At 42.0% G+C, this 21,830-nt stretch overlaps 1 protein-coding gene across 1 annotated transcript in view; it reads left to right on the top strand.

The window, feature by feature from the left end:
- RNF150 (ring finger protein 150) overlaps positions 1-21,830 on the top strand; it is a 109,287-nt gene that overhangs the window by 60,303 nt on the left and 27,154 nt on the right. The window contains exons 2-6 of the mRNA XM_040064240.1: positions 4,743-4,993; positions 10,855-10,926; positions 11,323-11,405; positions 17,548-17,644; positions 21,027-21,237. Coding sequence (XP_039920174.1) covers positions 4,743-4,993; positions 10,855-10,926; positions 11,323-11,405; positions 17,548-17,644; positions 21,027-21,237 — 714 coding nt within the window. The remainder of the gene's footprint in view (positions 1-4,742; positions 4,994-10,854; positions 10,927-11,322; positions 11,406-17,547; positions 17,645-21,026; positions 21,238-21,830) is intronic.

Here is a 21,830-nt window from a genome sequence, read left to right as displayed (position 1 = left end):
GCTGTTCTGGAGAGAAAAAAGTAGGTTTTTTTTAACAAATGTCTGTTCTTTGCTCCGAATTAGCTTTAAAATGTTACTCATCCTCCAGACCGCAGCATAAAATCCGTTCACAGGGCTGTAGGCAGCAGCACAAGCTGCGGCAGGAGAGCTCAGTGCTTGGCAGCGCGGTGAGTCCTCATGCAGAGGGAGCACTGCTGAGCTCCAGGGAAGCACCACCACCACCAAATTCCCTCACACTGCTTGGGTTTTGGCACAGGCTGCGGGCTGAGCCTGGGAGGGATGTGGGATTGGTTAGATTTGTGTCTGTTTTGCTTCCTTACAGTAGCTGCTGGTTACTGAAGTGGATTCCCAAAAAGGAAATCATTTCTTCAAGAAGTAAGGAAGAGCTGCTTAGGCTCTTGCACCTTCCTGTAAGGTTTCTGTTCCTGGGCTCTGAGCCGGATTGAACACTGTCAGGGCAATTTCTGAACTCCAAAATAGTGTTTGGATTTTCACTTACAAAATCTGTAAAAGTAAGCACTTTACTACTTGATTTTGATCTGCAATATGAGACAAATCTTTGTTTATATCTTGTTAGGATATCTTGGAGAGAATACTCTATATGCCTCCCAAATTGATATTCTATCCAACGAGTTCAATTAACTTTTCTGACTAACTTCTAGCTGTTGCCAAGCATGATGAATTAAACTGCCTACTCTAAAACATGTCAGAAAGACCACATTTTAGAGCCTCCATCAAAAACTGACAAAGCATTAAAGGAGCAGCCCCACCACTGCTGGGCCTGACTGCTAATGAGAAGAGTCCTGTGTTCAATGTCACCTCTGAAGCTCCCAGAGCAAAATCAAGGAATATCACAGGTTTGCAAGCACAGCCTGCAGCCAAGGCATAACATTTAAGTACATCTTCTGGATGTAAAACCTGTTCATTTCTTCTGCAGAAACCACTGTTACTGCACTGGAGTCTCTCATTTCCTCTGTCACCGGTGAATAGATGGTTACCCTTGAAGTTTGCAGGTTTTGCACGAAAGCATACCTGCTGAAATGCATTTCCATAACGAAGTACTGCATGGAGAGGGTGGGTTTGGAGAGGGTCTTCTGGATCTTTTTCCAAAGCATGCATTTTCTCCACCCAGAAATATTTGATAAGGCAGATACACTTCAGCAAGTTAAAATTACTTAAATCATCCCAAATGCCTGTAATTTCTACCTTGCTTGGCTGGTTATTGGCTCATTAGGAGAGAACACAGATAGGCTAAACACTTCCTTGGCAAAAAAAAAAAAAAAAGAAGGAAAAAAAAATATCCATTCACTGCAGTCTGAATACCTTTGACTTATGAATCTGATTCATCCTGACAGCTACTTAAAAATTCATGTCAAACTCTGCATTAATGTTGGCCAGAAAAAGAAAAGAAATGTGTTAGGGAACAGGAGTGCCACAAAATGCAGTTCCCACCGTGGGTGTGTTTAATGAAAGGCAGTGGTAGCATTTAACTTGACAGAGAAGCATCAGTGCACGTTACTAGATCCTTTCTCTTTTTTAGATCTGTTGAACAAATGTGTGCTTGGGCATAAAAATGCACCTCTAACACTGATGTCTCGTTATGTTATTTCCCTTCTTTAATTTGCATACTTTTTATGTGTGTTGGACCTTATGTGAAACTGAGATGATACAAATATTTTGTTTAAAAAGGGAGAAAAGGTAAATAAATTACTTCCTTTTTCTTTTATTTTCTTCCTAATATGAACATATTTGAGATTAAAAACGTATGTTAGTAACATGAGTGAGAAATAGTATTCTCTATAATGTCTTGGAGAAATTATCATGAACTCGGTAAAACATAAAAAAACCCCCCAATGATTATTTGTCACTACTTTGGTTATTTTTTCCAGCATGGGTTTGTCACTATCTCCATTTTTATCGGCTTTCAGGTGATATCCATGCAGTGTCCTAGGTTGTACTGACAATGATGTTAAAGGTCAGTACTGGATAAGTCGATTGGACAGAGTGGTGGCTTTTGAGGGCAGTTGATTAAATTCAGTATTTTTGGCTGTGGAGTTTTTCACTGTGGGTTCTTTTTGGCTATGCGTGAGATTGGCCCTTTGCTTTTCCTGTAGAATGAATTTGAAATTTATGCTTTTTTTTTAAAGACAAGGGAAAGAACAAAGGAAGCCGTGTGGACAGCTAAGCCCTGCTCCAGACAATTTTTCTTTTTGACAGCAGGAAAATTACTGGCATGGCACCAGTGCCCTTCTCGGCCACTTTGAGACTTGGCAAATTCTCCCTAGGCCATTAGGGTAATGTTTGCATTAGCCTTTTGTAATAAATAGGTACCAGAAGAGTTGCAAGGCTATATTTTTCTTGACTGCTGATGGTGGCGTCTTGGTGGAAAAAAAATAAAGGGAAATAGCTGAAAAACAATAATGCTTTATAGAAGAGTATCAGCAGGAAGGTTAAGTTTCCAATAATGGATATCTAAAGCTCCTGACTTGGCCAAACTGCTGATCCCCTGTGTTCATTGACTGACGTGTTCATAATCAGGGAAGTGTTACGATGGAAGGTGTCACGAGAGGAAGAGGGGTGGTGTTTGCACTCCTGCTCTGAGGCTTGAGAAGGGAGGGTTCGTTTCCCAGCTTCATAGCAGATTTCTGTGAGTAACAGCACAGCACCCAGAGGGATTTTATAAAGTTTCCACCACAATCAGTGTTTTCTGCTGCCCCACATCTCATGGCCTTCAGCATCCAAACCCATTTGAAAACCTGGTTTATACCTCCCAGGGGTTTTTAGTGAAGAAATGTCTGAGCTGGACTTTGAAGACCAGGACACAGTGGTGCACTGCCACAGCTCACATTGGATACCGGCTTGGAGGGAGAGAGATGCTGTTAAAAATGCAAGTCAACCTCCCACACCCCCATTTGTGGCCAAGTGATCCCTTCCCGTCTCTGTGAATGTCTCTGTGAACACAGGGCTGTCTTCTCCTGCCACAGTCAAAATGCAGATAGCCATGGTATTAACAACCTGTCAGCCGATTTCCTGGGATTTCATCTGAAATTCTGAGGCCCCAGCACAGGCCTTTGAGTTCAGACACCCCCAGTTTGTACCTTTCTAAATGCCAGTTTGTGAGCATTTCATTTGCTGTTGCTCCTAGCACGTTTTTACATTACAGTACACCCTGTCTGTCCTTAGTAACTTAGAACAATTTGCCACTGCAAAACATAGTTTAGGTGCAAAAATAGTCTACATGCTTGTTTTGTGAAGTGAAAGAACAGAATATCCCCAATATTAAACTGTACAGCAGTGATAGTTTATTGTGAGGCCATAAAAGGCATTTAACAACCTGGCAAATCCCAGATTATTTCAGACCATATATTTCATGTACACAGGGCATGTAAAATTGAAAGGAAAATAATTTCAGGAGTGTGTGATGCAAGTGACATCAAACAGTGCTGTACAGAAAGGAAGGTGTGGAGTCAAGGATAGCTGGCTCGGTGGAGAGCCCAGTTCACGGGGTCATGACAGAAGGCTTTTGGCAGGACTGTAGGAAGTCCCTGCTTCATCCCATTAGTGGGATTTTGCTGCCTCAGCTGTGCTGACTTGCATGGCCGTGCTGCACACTGTGTCAAGGGCTGATCTGGGATGCAGAGGCTTTTTTTTTTTTTTTTTTGTGGAACTAAACGGTGCTTTTGGCTTTACATTTGTGTCAATTGGAGAGTCAAGCTCCCAGCAAAGAGTCCCAACTTTCTCTATGGGTTTGGGCTGGGGAGAGCCACTGGGAACATATTGAGCTGTTCTTTGGTTGCCAGCCTGGTGCAAGAGCAGTGATGCTTTGGCAGGCACATTCCGATTATGAAACCACATGGGAATCTGTGATTGAAAGTGTTTCTGATTTGAATGCAGAGTTTGGAGGGGCTTCTCTGACAGACTCATGACCCTGCAAAACAGGCTGTGATAAATGTATATGGAGCTCTGGGTGCAGTGTGCCTCCCTTTCCGCAGTGTTTACAGCAGTGTCATCCAGACAGGCCTCAGTGGTGCTAGAAATCTGTGTTTATGTCAGCCCATGGAACACATTTTATGTATCTCACCAAGATTTGTATCTAGAAATACACTGTGTAACTGGTTTCAGTTGAAACCTTCACCAGACCCATCTGACTTCCCTCTGCTCCGCTCTGGGGCGGCCTCACCTCCAGTGCCGGGGGAACTTTGGGTGCCACAGCGTGAAAAAGGCATTAAACCATTGGAGAGGGTCCAAAGGAGGGCCACGAGAGTGGTGAAGGGCCTGAGGGGAAGCCACACGAGGAGGGGCTGAGGTCACTTGGGCTGTCCAGCCTGGGGGAGACTGAGGGGAGACCTCAGTGTGGTTATAACTTCATCAGGAGGGGAAGCAGAGGGGCAGGCACCGATCTCCACTCTCCTGAGCAGTGAGAGGACTCGAGGAAACAGCCTGGAGCTGTGCCAGGGGAGGTTTAGGTTGGATGTCAGGAATAGGTTCTTCACCCAGAGAGGTGGTTGAACAGGCTCACCAGGGAAGTGGTGATAGCACCAAGCCTGACAGAGTTCAAGAAGCATTAGGACCAAGTTCTCAGGCACATGATGGAATTCTTGGGATGTCCTGGGCAGGGCCAGGAGCTGGACTTTAGTGATGTTTGTGAGTCCCTTCCAACTCAGGATACTCTGTGATTCCATGATCGCCTTTTGGTGATCACTTGTTTTACTTAAGGTTCCTTTTGTCTCTCTGTCTGATAGGCTTAGAAGATGTTGTAGCAATAATGATTCCTGAACCCAAAGGAAAGGAGATAGTGAGCCTCCTGGAGAGGAACATTACTGTGATGATGTACATAACCATCGGGACACGCAACCTGCAGAAGTACGTCAGCCGGACCTCGGTGGTGTTCGTCTCCATCTCCTTCATTGTGCTGATGATCATCTCCTTGGCATGGCTGGTCTTCTACTACATCCAGAGATTCCGCTACGCAAATGCCAGAGACAGAAATCAGGTGAGCAGGGCTGGAGTAACTGTTGGTGTTTCCAAAAAATCACCGTGGGATTTATTGTAGAAGTAAAAGTTAAAGAAATTGTCGGTGTGTAGTAAAAACAGAAAAACAAAAGAAAACCCAAGAAATTGAAAAGAATAGGAAGATAAAAATTACTGTGGCTGGAAAAAGCCGAGACTTCTGTCAATATAGATGGGATTCAAGGGAAAAAAAAAGGAATTAATAGCATATGTACATTATGGGTGAATTTCTTTATGCAAAACAAACAAAAAAAATTGACAAAAAGGTGATGTTTATTTGTGAAACGATTGTTTTGGTACATATAGCCAAATGTCATAGCAATGTATATAACTAAGAAGCCTTGAGATCAAAATGCTGACTAAAACGCGAGGAGATACCTGTGTGTGAAGCAATGGTTCATGATAAATAAAGAAAAAAAGTATTCTCATTTTAATGCTTCCTTAGAAGGGTCTTGAGCTAGAAAGACAAACATACCCCTCTTCATTTAACAATGTTCACTGAACAGGACTGTAACGATAGCTACCAATGTTATTAAACCATTGCTATGGGATTTGGCATCTTGTCCAAACCCCTCAAAAGAGATAAAAAACCTACAGAGCTGAAGAGAAGTCAGCAGCAGTGGTTTTAGAAAGCACTGTCCATCTTTATGGTAGTTCAGCAGTGAATAATAATAGCAACAATAATAATGAATTTAACCTTTTCTTGTCCGGATGCAACTATCTCAGCAGAACTGGGAAGGCTTCTACATTTCATTCTAATGGTACAGTCCAAAATGTTATCAATGTATGAAATCTGAAGAGATGACCATTTTACTGCGGGGGGGGAAAAAAATGCACTGTAATTCAGAGAGGTTTCTGAACCCTCAGTAAGTTACTGTCAGGGCCAGGAGGTTTGCCTTGCTTATTCTGCAGAAAAGGTGAAGCTCAGAGTATGAATAATCATCTTGTACAGAAGAGCACTGCTACACACTCTGTAACAAACACTTGACATGTAGGAGTCCTTCACAATCCCCCACTGAAATTCAGGCATCCTCTGAGACAGAGAGCAGCTGCTCTGTATTTACAGACAGAAAGAATATATTTTCCTGTTAAATATACAGTCTGAAATTTTGGATAGCAAGAATGCGACTATCCCAGCTGGAATTTGAACATCATTGGCAGCAGATTCGCTGTGACTGCAACGGCTGTGATCATTTTTAGATGCTTTGTCTGCAGAAGCACACGCGTGCCTAATTTGCGTGTGTGAGTAAGTGTGCTTTCCATCAAGTAATTACACAGGCAGCTTGGCAGTGTAAATAGACATACATAAACATGAAACTCAACAAAATAAGAAGCTCATTCAGGTGATACATTATAGTTTGGAATGTGTTTATATGTTCAAACCTATTTCCTTTTCAGTATTTTCTTTCCAAAGTTTGAACGAGACCAACGTGTACACAAGCAGTTGTCCTATGGAGGGGTTTTAATAACTTGCTTATTATACTAGTTCTGTTCTTCAGAAAAATTACAAAGCACGCTTCCTAAGTAATTACATACTATTCATTTTGGGGGGCAAAACTGGGCAATAATAAGGGGCAACCCAGAAACTCTGCGTGCACTTTTCTTCCCACAGTTTTGTCCGGCATATAATCTCTTTATTAGATCTTTTCGTATGACAAATGGTAGCAATATCCAAACACTATGATTTGTGTTAATGGGTTCCTGTAGCTTTTTAGTTTTGTTTCTTTTAGTCCTGGCTATGGAATATAATTATGTAGATAGTTCAGAAGAGGAAGATCTTAGCTTGCTCTCACACTTCCTATGAGTGTTCCTCTCTGTTTCCCATCAGGTTCTGGGTTTCTTTTTCTTTGATATGTTTTCTTGTAGCTCAAGGATGGGATCACATATTTTTGATTAAAATCATAGTGTCCTCTAGTCAAACCTCATAGACACTTTTGTCTAGTCCTTCTCTGTGTGGTGACTCTCCTTTCCAGACCCACTTCCCTTCTTTCATTGGGTGTGAGTTTCTGAGCAAGCAGTAAATCCAAAATGAGCCGATTTAGTGATCCATCAAGAAAGCAATGAGTCCAGCGATTTGAGAGAGGCAGCTAGAAAGACTGAAAAATCTCCTGGAATCATTTCCTGTGACTCCACAGTGAGATGAAACCTGGACACATAGTCCATCTGCATGTGTGCAAAATCTAAGTTCATATGCCAGGAGGAAGACACAGCTTACGTGCCGAATGCCAGGGTCTGTTAATCCTAGCTTGGCTGGGAATTAACACGGGAGAACACAGATTGTCTTCCACTATGGGCTTGGGCGCCTACAGCCAGGGTGTCAGCTGCAAACATGATGAGGTATCAGTTTTTATTTTAATACATTTAATTTTTAATTTTCTAGCACAGACAACTGTACATTACATATGGAAGTAGAAGATAGGTAGTAATATTCACATGATTGAACTTTTTTTTTCCCCACCCAACAAGATGTCCAGGAAGTAGGTGGTTGCCCTGGTGATGAATCCTTTTGACACGGAGAGGATAAATTTGCGTAAGAAAATCTGTTTCATCGACAGCTTGTTCCTGCAGGACTCTTGAGGATGAGAGTTGAGAGAGTTTGTAAAAGGCTGTGGAAATTGTTTAAATCAAGAAATATCACATTGTAGAGCTAATTAGCAGCAGTTTTGAATTACATGACAAGTTCTAGAGATAATTCAGCAAAATATGACCTGATGTTACATCCCTGTTACAGCCAGGGCACAGACTTAACAACAACAGCAACCCGACCCTGTCAATGTGTCAGATTTCATATTTCACCAGTAATAGTTGAGTTCTCTTTTCATTGTTTGTGAGATGGGAAAATGAAGAGGGGATGATGTTTCAGTTCCAGGCTTGTTTACCACATTTCTTTCCATTGACTTCTTGTTCAGAGGAAGTTTTCTACAAAGTCATTTTGAAACTGGTTGGGGGTCCTTAAGTTTTGCAGGATAAGGAAAGCCAAAGCAGGTAGTGATTGCACTGGAGTTGAGGAGCATCTTGAGTGTCCTGGGATAGTCTTTGGGATGTGACTGTCAGCACGTGGAGCATTTATCTGAGAAGGAAGACTGGTGGCTGTGGCTTGGAATGAGAGTTCTGGGCCACTGAATCGGGATGGCAGTCTTTGAAGCAGTTTGGGAAGACGTTTCCCATGATGGAGTCTGCAAGCCTTGTCTGCGGTTAGGTGTGTCTGGTACCTCGTGTTGGTGCTGCAGCTCATTCTGCACAAGGCACAAGGTGATCTCCCTGCACAGGTGGTCGTTTAGGAAGGCCATTAAGGGAGAACCACCTGCTGTAACTTCTCTTCCACGGCATTTACTGTCATGTACTTTCTCAGGAAGACAGAAGTGGTGCTTTCCGTGCCACTGTCCTTCCTTTGTGATGAGCATTGCCACCTCCTCAAGACCACTGCATCTGATATGCTTAACTCCTTCCAGTCCAGTACTGAATGTTGCAGCCTTGCTAATGAGATTATGAGATTTGTGACTGTAAATCTCTAAGCCTCGCTTTAAACTCTTAAACTGCTGTAATGCCTCTTATCTTTTAGGAAAAATCATTGGTTATTGATAGCATGCCTTGCATTCAAATGGGAGAATCCTTTGTAAATATGGCTTTAGTCCAAGAAATTCCTGTTCTTTCAGAAACTAAATTACTCTCATTTACATGTGAGTTATGAACTTAACTATTTATGATAGATAAGAGAAAGCACACATGAAAGCAAGCAGATCAAAGATGTACATGAATTTTTAATCTTGTCCTTTCCCCTTCAAGAATGTGCAAAAAAGGACTGAGACATTTCATTCACTGAAGTAATAAGAATGATAAAAAGGAATCACAAGCACTTTCTGAAGCGTGACATAATGGCTCTTGTCTTGCTGTATGTTACCAGTCTGTCTTTGATTTACTTTAAAGAACCAAATAGCTGACAAGAAATGTTTCCAGCTCTCATTTGATTCTTCTATTTAAGGGAGACTGTGAGAAAAATGGGCTACAGAAAGAGATGTTGAATAACTACAAGATACTCCTTCACATGCAATAATTAAGTTGCTGGAAAGCTCATGTGTACATCTCCTGATAGCCAAAATTGTTTTCACCTCTTTAGCCAGATCTGAAATTGCACTCTGCTTCAATATTGCATGTATTTTGTCAGCCTTTCCAATCCAATAAGCTTACTCTCTAAATTTAATCCAGTGATTTTAATTGAATCTGAAGACCTAAGTGGTGATTTACTGGGTCATATCTGTGTGGCTGATTAGGTCTCAACTTATGAACTACCTTGAGCTTCCTTCTGTTTTGGGCCTCATGCTCTCACCCGCTCCAGCTGGAAACCCTTCCTGCTGACAGGCCCCTCTGAACTCTGGCACAGGAGTTTCCCAGCTCAGAAAGTTGAATGTCTTCTGAGTCACCAAAGGCCCTAAGTCTCTCTCCTCTCTAACAACACATGGCTGGAAATGTGTTCAGGGAGAGGGGGAGAAGGGAAGAGTTCAAGTCATTTGTTGGCGGCAGACTGGAACATGCTGTATCATGAACTGTTATAAAGAAGACATTGGAGTGGGCATTGCTGCGTGAAACCGTGTGCGAGAGGCATAGAAGAGAGGGCGAGTGTCCAAAGGAGGGTCACCAGAATGGTCTGGGGGCCGAAGCACATGGCATCTGAGGAGGGGTGAAGGGAGCGGAGGAGGAAGGGCTCTGCTTCCAGCTGCAGAAAGGGTGGTCAGAGAGGAGTCACAATCAGCCTCTTCCTGGAAGTGCACGGGGTAATGGTCACAAATTACCAGCAAGGGAAATTCCATTAGTATGTTTAGAGAAGAAAAAAGACTGAGATTAGCTAAGCATTGGAACGAGTTATCCACAGAGGTTGTGAAATCTCCTTTCCTGGAGATATTCAAAACTTGACTAAGGCAGCTCTGACTTTGAAGTTGACCCAGCCTTGAGCAGAGGGTGGGAGTACGTGACCTCCCAAAGACTTTTCCAGCCTGTGAGCCTGTCTCCGGACTGCCTTGTTGCTGGATTAGCACAAGTGAGCAGCCAAGTCCTTGAGCACTGATACAGGAGCAAGCTCTGTGGCACAAGGATTGTGTGAACTGCCCCGCGATGTTCCCAGCCTCTTGCGAGGAGCAGACACGTCCATCCTCAGTGTCTGAGGACAGGGTGGTTTGTGTCAGGCTGCTATTACATACTTTAATCCTGGTGGCTGTGACCCTGCCAGCACAGTAACTGTGTTTTGGAAATACGGGAGAACAGGCAGAAACATCACGTGGTAATCACTTTATGGTCCGCTGGAGGGAATGATAGAAAGGCAAAGAACGAGCAAGTGGTTGTGTACGGACAGGATGGTACTGCAGGACTGCACAGTGCTTTACCTGTAAGAAACTGCAGGTGCTTCCACCTCATTTTTATAAAGCAGGCAACTCTGTATTGCAGGAAAAAAAAAACAGGAGAGATTATTCAGAGATTTTGTGGTTAAAAAATTAACAGCTTACTTTCAGAAGTTGTATCCTGCTGAAGGTGATGAACTAGTTGTGGAACAATGTAAGAATAAAGTTCAGCGTTCACTCTGCTAACTGCCCAGTATTATTTTTTTTAACAAGTGTCATTAAAAAAGGAGAGGGAAGAAGTAAGATACCCAAATAATGGACTTGTTACCTACATTGGTATGCACTGCAGCAGTGTAGCACACCTACCGTGCCCTTGTTATGAATTATTATGTTTGTATTTATATGCTATCCTCTTCCATGTACTTGAAATTATTAAGAAGCCTAGGGAGAAAAAGTTTTGATTTCTGCATGAAGAGACGCTCTTTGCTTAAGAGCAAATTTTGTATTGCAGCGCCGGCTTGGAGATGCTGCGAAGAAAGCAATCAGCAAGCTGCAAGTCAGGACGATCAGGAAAGGTGACAAGGTAATTTTTCAAAGTGCTTGTTACTAAATGAAACTCTGTGCTCTGGGACAACGAGGCGCAACAGAAATGCCAATTGCTTATTTAGCTGCCGTGTCCTTCAGGTGGGGGAGGAGCTCTGGTAAGAGTTACGGATGGAATGGGGTGGGGAGAGGGGGTGATTCGATTAAAGATGCAGAAAATGCTGAAAGCTAAAACATGCTAACTAAATCTGCATGCTTCCCAGTGCAAGCTTCCAGCTGGAAGCACATCAGAAAATCTGACTTGCTGGTTTTGAAATGCATTACTGGATTTGCAATCTGCCTCGGTGACCGTTTTACTTTGTCACATAGGCTCTTATATGATGAGATTAGCTAACAAAGTGAAAAATGAAAATGATTAATATTCTCTTTCCCGTAGGAGACTGAGCCAGACTTTGATAACTGTGCTGTTTGTATCGAAGGCTACAAGCCCAATGATGTTGTCAGGATATTGCCTTGCAGGTAAATTGAAGGTGCTTTTAGCTCCAATAGTCTCTCTTTCCAGACAGTCTCTGCCCTCAGTTTCAAGCTGATGAGATTCCCTGAGAACCTGGGGAGGGATGGGTGAGTTTATTATTTTGGCCTATGCAGAATCTGTTGGTAAAGATATCTGAAATGCCTCTTTATTCAACATGAAGTGAAACTAGGTGATGGTGGTGAGATCCTGAGGGTCTAGTATGGTAGTCAGAAATTTTGTCTGACCTGGGCCTATAACAAAGTCTTCAGTAGGATTTTTAAACTAAAGTTTTGATTCATCTGTTTTCCACGTATTTCTTTTAAGTAGAATAAATGGCTTAGTAAAGTTGGCCTCTGATTTGAAGGTGAGCCCTGGCCACAGCAGCCAGGGATAGAGCAGGCTCCTGCTCCCTGTTGAGCTACTTCTTTTGCTGTCCTGGGCCTGAGAAAAGGATGCCTTTTGCCAAAAAAAAAGTCCCCAGCCATAGAAAGAGACAGAGCAAGTAAAAGATGCCTGGTGTGAAGATGCCCTGTGCAGCACATCCAGCCACAGTGGTGTGACACAGGAGTGCAGCCTCCTGCCACCCCTACCAGCTGCATTCATCTTGGTGCTATTGTTTTGACATTTGTCAACTGTTACCTAATGCAGGGTTTCTCTAAGGAAATCAATTTCTTAGGAAATTTCCTAGGATCAGATGCCCCTAGGAGAACAACAGCAAGTGTTGGATTTCCCCAGAAATACAGACCTGAAGTACTGCACGTATAGCGCAGAGATTTTATTTTTCTCAATAGAACGTCTTTCTTCTCCTGAGTCATGTTCACTGGCTTGAGAAACAAAAATGCTCGTTTATTTTCCTGCTGTGTTGTATCCTAGTAGATATTTGAATGTTACAAGATGTCCATTTCTGTCAGTTCATGTGATTCATTAAATCTGTTTACTGCCATCGCTAAATGGCTAACACAAAGCAACAGATTAATCATAAATTTGACCTACTGTAAATCCCCCACAATGACAAATTGCATGGGAACTCTTTTTTTTTTTTTTCTCCAAGCAGACACAAACACATCACTTCATGAAGCAGACATACAGAAAAATGAGAAATTACCAGAAATGTGGACCTTGGTTTGGCATCCAGCCTGTTTGCACAGAAGCAGAATAAAGCTTGGAAGTTCTGCCTGATAGAGACAGGCGGTGTTTGGAGGTAGATCAACAACAGCTTAAATATGTCTAAGCTTTAGCTTTCACTCATGCCCCACCTCATAATTCAATGAGCCTTTGTCATCCACGGCGTTGCATCAAGCGGAGTAAGGAGGAAACACAGAGTTAACAGGTGGTGTTTAGTTCTTGGCCGACTTGAAAGGTCGCCCAGAAAATGACTCATGCTAAAAGGGTAGCAGTAGCAGAACTGTCTTGTAAAATACCCCCAGTTTGAGCCTTAGCAGTCTGGAATTACAAAAAGTCTAAGATCTTTCTCCAGCAGCTATTTCACCACCCCTGGCTTTCCTGCTCCACAAACTGCGAGGGCAGTGTTTTACGTACTTGCAAGGGTTTGAGCTTCTAAAACATGAAATGGCACTCATGATTCTTTCTGCTGTTTTCAACCTCATCTCCTCATCCGAGACAAAAAAGAAAGTGGATTAATGTCTGTTTCTGTGAAGTGAGTAGGAGTGTGTTATATCTTGATAAAGACTTAGGACTCTGTAGTTTTCCTGCTCCGGCATCCTCAGTTAAGCCGTGTGCAATTTCTAACATGACAACCTCATTAAACTTCTGGTATAGCAGTGGATGAGCTCTGAAGTCAAATAGATACATGTTTACTAGGACTTGGGCTGTTTTCCAAATGTCCTCTCATTTCTGCTGGCACTGGGATAGCTGTTTTTATGTATCCCACTCTGGAAAGCTAGGGAATTCCAAGCAAACCTGTGCTTGTTCCTCTCTGTCTTTGTCAGGCAGCTCCCACAAGTGACTGTAGGAATAAACTTCACTCTGCAGAGCGTATTAGATAAATAAGGAATGACACTTGGTAAAAGTAAAAAGCATTGACTTGCAGCTGGTTTTATGTTTAGTGGTAGCAAACATCTCTGAAGTTTTCTTTAAGGGCACTGACACAAGATCAAATGTAACCAAGTGCATTGTTCCCAGAGTGACATCTCTTGTCACAGCCCGAGTTCCTTCTTCTTGTCTTCCATCTCCAGCTTCAAAACACCATTGTCTTTTCTCCTCTAGCTCTGGAGAAGGTGCTGGTCCTGCTGCTCCCGGTGTGTGCCTTTTACTAAACTTTTACTCACTTTACTAAACTTCTGTAGAAAGACAAGACATTTCTTTCAACCTTATCTTCTTTTTGCTGCTTCATTTCTTTCACCAATAAACACATTCTCTGACCTCCTTCCAGCTCATTCTTATCCCCTGAACCTTCATTCCATGAACAACTGTGATTTCAGAGAGTTTTCACTCCTGCTTTCTCTTTTTATTAGCCTCCTGTGAAAATTACTTCATCACACACATTATTCCCTTTGATTCCTTCCTCTCACCCTCATCGTTACCTTCTTTTGTCCTCCTCAGAAGTAAATAATAGTGAACACTCATTCCGCAAAATCTCAAAGCTTCTTGTTGGGTACTACAATGCCACTCAATCTCTCACAAAAATTCTAAATCCTTTACTTCATCCCTATGTCCAATCCAGGCAACTGATGCTTTTACTTAGGGTTATGAGGGATGTTCCTCTCTTTCTGCATAGGTGAGACTAGGAGTGGAAGGTGGGAGGAGAAGTTTTCCTTAATCGGGGAAAAAAGCCTCTCAAAATTGTTGGCAAGCTGAACACTTTAGAATAGTTGTCCTAAAATCATCATCATCATTACTGTTATTACAGGTTTGGGCTGAGTGTGACATTCTTTTTTTCTTGTATGAGTAAAATTGCATCTTGCAGGAAAACTTAAATACATTTCAAACAAAAGCAACGTCTAGTTAAAAAACTGTGAAGCGCTATTTGGCTAATAGTAAATGGAATGCTCTGGGACCTTGAGGTTCTTTTGCTTTGTGCCCTGTGAGCTTTGCACAGCCGTGTGCAGCCACAGGAGAGTGCAGGAGGGATCCCAGAGGCCCCCCACCTTTGGAACAGCTCAGGGGCACTGGCACGCACGTGTCGTTCTTGGCAGCTTTTTCCAACACACTCTGCAGTCTCCCAGGATGAAGACTGCAAATTCCCCGGATAATTTATTGCAATGCTTCGTTTCCTTGGCTGTGGCGAAGCCTTTCCTATTGTGTAACCTGGATCTCACTTGCTGCAGTCTAAACAACATCATTGTGCTTCTTATCCCTGGGAGAGGTGGAGAACAGTTGTTTCCTTTCCCTTATGAAAACCTTTTTGTATGAGGTTGTGACAGCATCTCACCTTTCTGTGAACTAATGAATTGCAGTTCTTTTGAGAACCCAGATCAGCATCGTTTTGCAATGAGTGTGGTTGCACACAACAGGGCAAAAAAAAAAAAACTGTATTTTTTTCTAACTTTGACTTTGATTATCAGTCAAAGCCATGTCCTGAGCCTGAGCTTGAAACATCTCTTACTGTGTCCCTGTATGGGTCATTACTTCTGAAACCATCCATGATGGCTCTGTCTTCTCCTTCCATTTAAAACCTGCAGTGGTCAGAACTGCAGAGGGAGGGATTTTTGTTGCAGTTGATCTTTTTACATCTTTGTCTTACCATGTGAAGGTGAAATATTGCAGTTCCTCTCATTTTATGCTGACCCTTCTTTTGCTTGAATTTGGAACATAAAACGGTTGGCAATTTGTTGAATGCCATAAGCATGTACATAGTGCTATACCTAATAAGCTTTCAAATCCAAATCTGCAGAGCCTGCCACCTTGCTTTTCTGCACAAATGTTTACATGTTCGAAACAGATATTAGAAGAGCTCTAATTGTATAATGCAGTACAAAAATTTTAAAAGGCAAACCTTTAGCTGATTTTCAGCAGCATTCCATTATTCTGTAGATTTACATCAAATAATCAAGTTCCTTCTGTAGTACATATTAAATCTGAAATCAATGGAGTCATAATACATTGTGCTAAATTAGTATTGAGAAGTGCAAAGTGACAAGATCTGTCATGTATTTAAATTACTTGGCATTGTTAGGATTTATTTTAGACTATTGTTTTTGAAGCCAACTTGGAACATTGAACATCAGATTTTAAGTCTTTAAGGCATGAAAGCGTTCCAGGCTTTTGATGATGAACAAACATCATTAAAGTCTCTAATATGAACCCCAGTTTGACCGAGGCTTTCAAACCTGGAAATTAAAAACAAAAGGGGATTTTCTGGTCTATGGTAAAATGTCTTGGTGGAAACTATGTATTTGTTATTCAAAACAGGTTTTGGAAATCTGTTTTGTTTTCTGGGAGATTAATAAGTATCTCAGGTTTTGTAAATAGACTGATTATTTTGGCACAAACGTGCTTCAGGTGTTTGCTAATAAGCATATTTATGAATTTGATTAAATAATTGAAGAAAACCAATCACTTACAAGAATTTCATCATTATTTCATGTAGCCAGAAGGCAAGACATAGACATTCAGTACCCTCCGTGAATTAACAAACTCAAGAAAATCTGTTGGTTAGGCTTTGAAATGTAAAATTACACATGCCTAAGAACTGTATCTTTATGCTTTCACCCATTCACATTGCTTATCTGATGATGTGCTGAATGTGCCTCTCCTAAGACAGAAGGAAAGAAATGTTAAGCAGGACAGGGACCAAAATCTGGTTCATTTGTTGTTATCCGTTAGGTCAGGTCTTGTTTGGAGGGGCAGCTGCAAACTTTAGTAGCCTTACTAAGGTAGTGGTTTAAACTTCAAATATCCCAGTGCTTCATTTGATTAATCATGTTGACATACAGGATCAAATGAGGTTTGATACGCCAGCCAAGTAATCTAATTAGGCTAGATCTAACTTCCAAGAATATGTCTGCCCTTTCCCATAGGTGTATGAAGAGATACAAAGCACAGCAATGCAATAATTTGCCATGTAGTAACACAATACGTCTGCTGCCCCGTTCAGCTGAATAAGTAGCAGTTAAATATTTAGTGCTACTTTGATGTCTTAGGTGACTCTGGCTTTCTCAGAGGTTGCATTTCCTTGTAGAGACTGGTTTGTGCCGTGCTCCAGGCAGAGCTTTAGGATCATACAGATATTTAGGTGTTTCAAGTCTAACAATAGACCCGGCTCTGCCAAGCCCACTGTTAAAGCATGTCCCCAAGTGCCACATCCACACATCTTAAGTACCTCCAGATACCACTTCCCTGGGCAGCCTGTTCCATTGCCTGACCATCCTCAGGGTTAAGAAATGTTTCCTAGTATTCCTAGTAACAGAATGTGCTCTCCAGAGAAAACGCAGCCTGCCAGTCAGGTACACACACTAAAGATCTCTACAGGCGTTATCAGATTGTTAGAGGCAAAGCTAAACAAGAAACTTTCAGTTCCTCCGCCTGATTAACGTCTAGGAAAAGTGGTGCCCAGTAGCTACAGCGCTCACATAGTTGCTCAGTGGTTTCTTCAGACTCAGAATGGGATTAGCGACAGTTCCTTCAGGGCGTTGTGTAGGAGCTCTCTCTGATGGGAAGCTTCTAAAGACCAGGGAAGTCAGAGGGAATATTTTTAAAAGTATTGTACTGATTTTTCTGTTTAAATGAGAAGTATCTCTCTTTTGCCTAATTCAATTTATTTCTTTATGCCTCTGTCCTGAAAAATACTAGACCCTCAATGGCTTCACATTTAAATTATGTGTAACCAGGTTTGTCTGTGAAACTATTAAGAAAAACTAAGATGATTTTTACCTTTACCAGCAAGCAGCTTTTGTTTGCTGACAGCCTTTAACATTTAAAGACTATGGGGTTTGCTAATGTGTTTTGTGTATTTTCCCTAAGTCTCTAAATATGTGTGTATTCTATTGAAATGTGCACGTGTGCTTGAGCTGCTGCAGGAATGATTTTATCCTTGTGTGCGTAGGACCTAGGTCTGCAGTCCTTGCAGAGGTCACAAACTGCACCAGTTGAAATAGTCTCACTTGGAGGAATTCAGAATCATCTGGTACTAAGTGGTGAATTGTGCTGTGGTGCATTTGAATTAAGATCTCCTGGTTTTCATTGCAGGCACCTTTTCCACAAGTCCTGTGTAGACCCCTGGCTGCTAGACCATCGTACCTGCCCGATGTGTAAAATGAATATTCTAAAAGCTCTAGGGATTCCGGTAAGCGCTTTGCAGAGCAGCAGGGAAATGCCAGCTACCTGAGTGTACCCCTAGCCTTTGTCTGTCTGTTCCAGTCTTACTCTTTTTGCCAGGTCATTGAATAATTAATTGATTTATTAAGGGAAGTGCAATTGGAAATACCTGGCTCTACCTCTGTCCCGCACCCCACTTGTATTAGCAAAGAAGAGTGTGTGTATGGGGGTTGGGATTTGTGTGTCTGTGGCTGCCTGCTTGGTGGGGCAGAAGATGGTTCGCTGGTGTTTTGGTGGATTTATAGAATCTTTCACATCGCTTTCGGGACTGGATTTATTTTTTAATCATGCCCTCAGTTCAAATCTGAAAGCAGGGAGTCTGCAAATAAAATTTTCTCTGCTATACTAGTCAAGAACGACTAATTGCTCATTCTGAGGAAGCAAGTCCTTCTTCTGTCAGATTTCTCTTAAAGTCTATCTGAAGCAAGAACTGTACTCCGAATTCCAGTGAAGGGCCATTTCTCCCAGTTACTAAGCATGTGGTGGAACACATGACACACAAGAAATTGTTAATCTCTTTGTTATTTGGAACATTCAAACGTGGTTAGAAACTGCCAAAGTAATTGATCTAAGTGGCAAAGAACTCAGTTTCATGGAGACTGGGAAGCAGGATGCAGGCAGATATGTTAATAAACGTAATATAATCAAAACTAAAATCATGCAGAGGGCAAAGAGAAGCAGGGCATTGTAGCTAGGGTAACGAATCAAAACAATTTGGCTACTTCTTCTGCTAAGCCTGTGTATTGCCTTTAGTATATTGAGAGGTGATGCAACTGTTAAATTAATGCTTCATTTAGCAGGAAAGCTTTGGGTTTTCCAGGAAAGGATTGGTTAAACCCGCAATATCTAAATGTTTCCATTCAATTCACAACTAAACTCTGCATTTGTAATAGATTTGAAATACTATCTACCCTAAGCTCAGATTTCCCCAGGCAGCCGTGAGGCACCAAAACTCCTGCGCTCACTTTCACAGTCGCTGAGCACCCCAACACCTCCACTTTTCTCTGCGGCACTCCGCAGCTCCAGAGGATTATTAACTAATAATCTCTACCAGCAAATGGTTGGCCTGACCTTTTCCACTCTTTGCTGGCAGAACCAGCTCAGACTGCACCTGCAACATTTGAAATGGATTACCGGTGAAAGTGTCTCTCGCTTTCAGAGAGCTACGTTGCAATTGGGACAATCGTATCACGTAAAACAGTTTCCCTCTGCTTGTCCCCCTTTCCTGCGAACATCTGCTGGATCTGCAGTCAGCTGCATTTTTGGCAGCAGATTGGATGACTTGAAGCTATTCACTAAGAGCCTTAGCCAAGCCCTCAGAAGCCAATGCAGGGCTTTCCCTTGACTTTAGTGGAATTGTGCTCTCAAAGCACTTGCATGCAGGGCACAAGTGAAACCAATGTAATTAAACTTAGCAACTGTATCTGGGTCACTCTGGCAGCCAAAGCCATAATGGTTTGGCGTTTTTTTCTGATCAGTATTTCATATAATTAGTTTTATAGCATGCTGCTTAGTTTGGGGCATTTTTTTAAACTAAAATGATTCGGGAGCAAAGGGTTTATTTATATCAAGCAATGTTAGTTTTGCATCTTTAATGTTTTCAATTATAATCCCCCTCTTTACAAGTTTGTGATAAAACCCCATTCTAGGAATAGCTGGAATCAGAGCAAAGGACAGACAACTGATGCCCTGAAAAATAGAAATAATTTTTCCTACAGGAGAAAGGAAAAATACACCTTTTGGTTTTAATATACACTGCCATCAAAGGTAAATTAAATAAGAAATGAAATTCTGAGTATATTGTTTTTAATAGCTACGAGAGAGGGGAAAGAGTGATAGATCTAAGGGATAATTTTGGATCCCTGTCCTACAGATAAATGATTGGTACTTCACTTGGAAAAGTACAGATTCAATGAGTTTCATTAACACCTGGTATAGAATGTGCCTTTTTTATCCCAAATCTGAGGCATTCTTGCTGCTTGTGGATTAGACTGGAGCCAGACAACACCAATTCTAGCTTTCATTCCAAACTTCAGTTTGTGGATACAAGACTGCTTAAATTGCCCATCTTTTTCATTAGGAACACTTGTGGGGAAAAAATACTTAAGGGGTGACAACAATCAAACAGGGAATGTGTGGAAAAAGAGAAAACATGCTAAGTTCCTGATTTTGGGGCGGGGGGGGGGGGCAGGGAAGTAAACATATGGTAACCTTCTGTGCATGAATTCAAAGGGATTTCTCTTGTGCTTAAGGTTAAATCTCTGTTTAAGCCTTTTCTGTATCATATATTGCTTTGTTTCTTGGTGCCTGCTGTTGGAGATAGGCAGGTAGTGAGATTTTCCAAAGTGCCTTGGCATGTGAGACAGCTAAGCATAGGAAAGAGATCAGCTCCACCAGGGTGGACCTCCCATGACACTGGCCACCTGAATGTCAGGTTTCCAGTCTGGCCACTTAAGCCCTGTCTCTGCTTAGTGCTGAGCAGAGGGGAGGCAGAGGGAGCAATTTGTACCAAGGGCTAGGGGATGAATCACGCAGCAAAAATGGCTCAAAGCCCTGAAGTTAGAAAAAACCCAAGTGAACGATCCAGATTAGCTGTCTGGCTCCTGGAGAATAAATATAAATGGAAACAAATTAACAATTCCTAATTTAAGCAGGCTTCTGCGTATTGCAGCTCAGTCTTGCTATGTCTCTCTGCCGCTGGTCTTGCTTCACTTAGCAAGAAAGACTGGGAATCAAATGATGCTCTTCAGTTTCCCATTATTGTCTGTTTGTTTCTTTTCTCATAATTGTATTTTGTGGGAAATACAGTATTAGCAAAGGAAATGATCTTTTGATGTTTAGAAACTTGTCTTATAAACAGCTTTAGCTTCTAGTTTTGCACCACACGCATAGATGCACCCACAGGCAGTTCTTAGTGAATTCTTGTTCCTGTAAGCTCAGCTACTGGCCCTGTAAAACATGTATTTCAGGAAAAGATAATCGTTCTCCTTCAGCTCCCATCTCTGCTTACGTTTGTGATCCGATTCAGCAATCTGCCCATGTTGAGCAGGTCATACCAATAAGTGAGTTACTTTTTTAATGTGCATATTCCCAACCCCTTTTAAAAGTACAAACAAGATTGTTCAGCAATTGTAGGTGACACAGTTTAATGCTCAATGTTTCCGTGGCATACTTTGGGTCTCTCTTCCAACAGATTGTATGAAGTACCTCACGACAAACACTGTGTGTCTATTCGTTATATGTTGTCATTTTCAATTCTGAAATAGAGCAATAAAATCTGAAGAAGCAAGAAGTAAATTGAATCTTTTTATCCGGTAGGAGCTCGATTCTCTCCTTTTTCTTCCCGTTAGCCCAATGCGGATTGCATGGATGATATACCTCCAGACTTGGAAGCGTCCATAGGAGGCCCACCGACCAACCAGATCACGGGAGCCAGTGACATCACCGTGAACGAGAGCTCGGTGGCCCTGGACACCCCAGCCCGCGCCGTGGGAGCGCTGCAAGTCATCCAAGACGTGGACTCCTTTCCCCAGGCTGGCGAGGGGAACTTCACAACGAGCAGTAAGTTCCAGTTTCTGGCAGGATTTGCGCTGAAATAAACGTCTAGAAACCCCAACAACAAACCCATCTCTAGTGAGCGGCCTTTGAGTGCTTTTCACTGGAGCAATGGCCTTATTTTAAACTCAGCAGGAATCTACAGGGTAAGTAGATTTAATTATCGTGTGTTCTGCTGTACTGGACTGATGGTCAGGGTTCCTGTACTTGAAAGCCTGAGTGCAGTTAAACAACACAGGTGATTTGTACAAAAACAAAAGGAGGGGTTTACGTGCTTTCGGTGTCTTTAGTTTTCACTTGTGTAAGGTCTGTAAGCGGTACCGTTTGAACAAGTAATTCTCAAAATGTCTGCATATCTCTCTGTTCCTAAAAATTATGTTCTCTGTTGAAAATCTGCTTCTGATAATTTAAAAGGAATGTTGTCAGCTGTTTTGAGTGAGGACTGTGCTAGTCTAAAATTCTCATTTTTAGGTAAAATAGCAGATCAGTAGAAAATACCTATCTGTTTGATGCCAGTTGGTGTATTGACAAGACTATTGCAGAAAATCATCACATACACTTGAAGGGAGGTGGAAGAATGTCATAAAATACAGTTTTGT

Source organism: Hirundo rustica, chromosome 5 (genome assembly GCF_015227805.2).
Source record: "Hirundo rustica isolate bHirRus1 chromosome 5, bHirRus1.pri.v3, whole genome shotgun sequence".
Classification (NCBI taxonomy): domain Eukaryota; kingdom Metazoa; phylum Chordata; class Aves; order Passeriformes; family Hirundinidae; genus Hirundo; species Hirundo rustica.
This window is presented reverse-complemented; position numbering and strand designations above follow the sequence as displayed.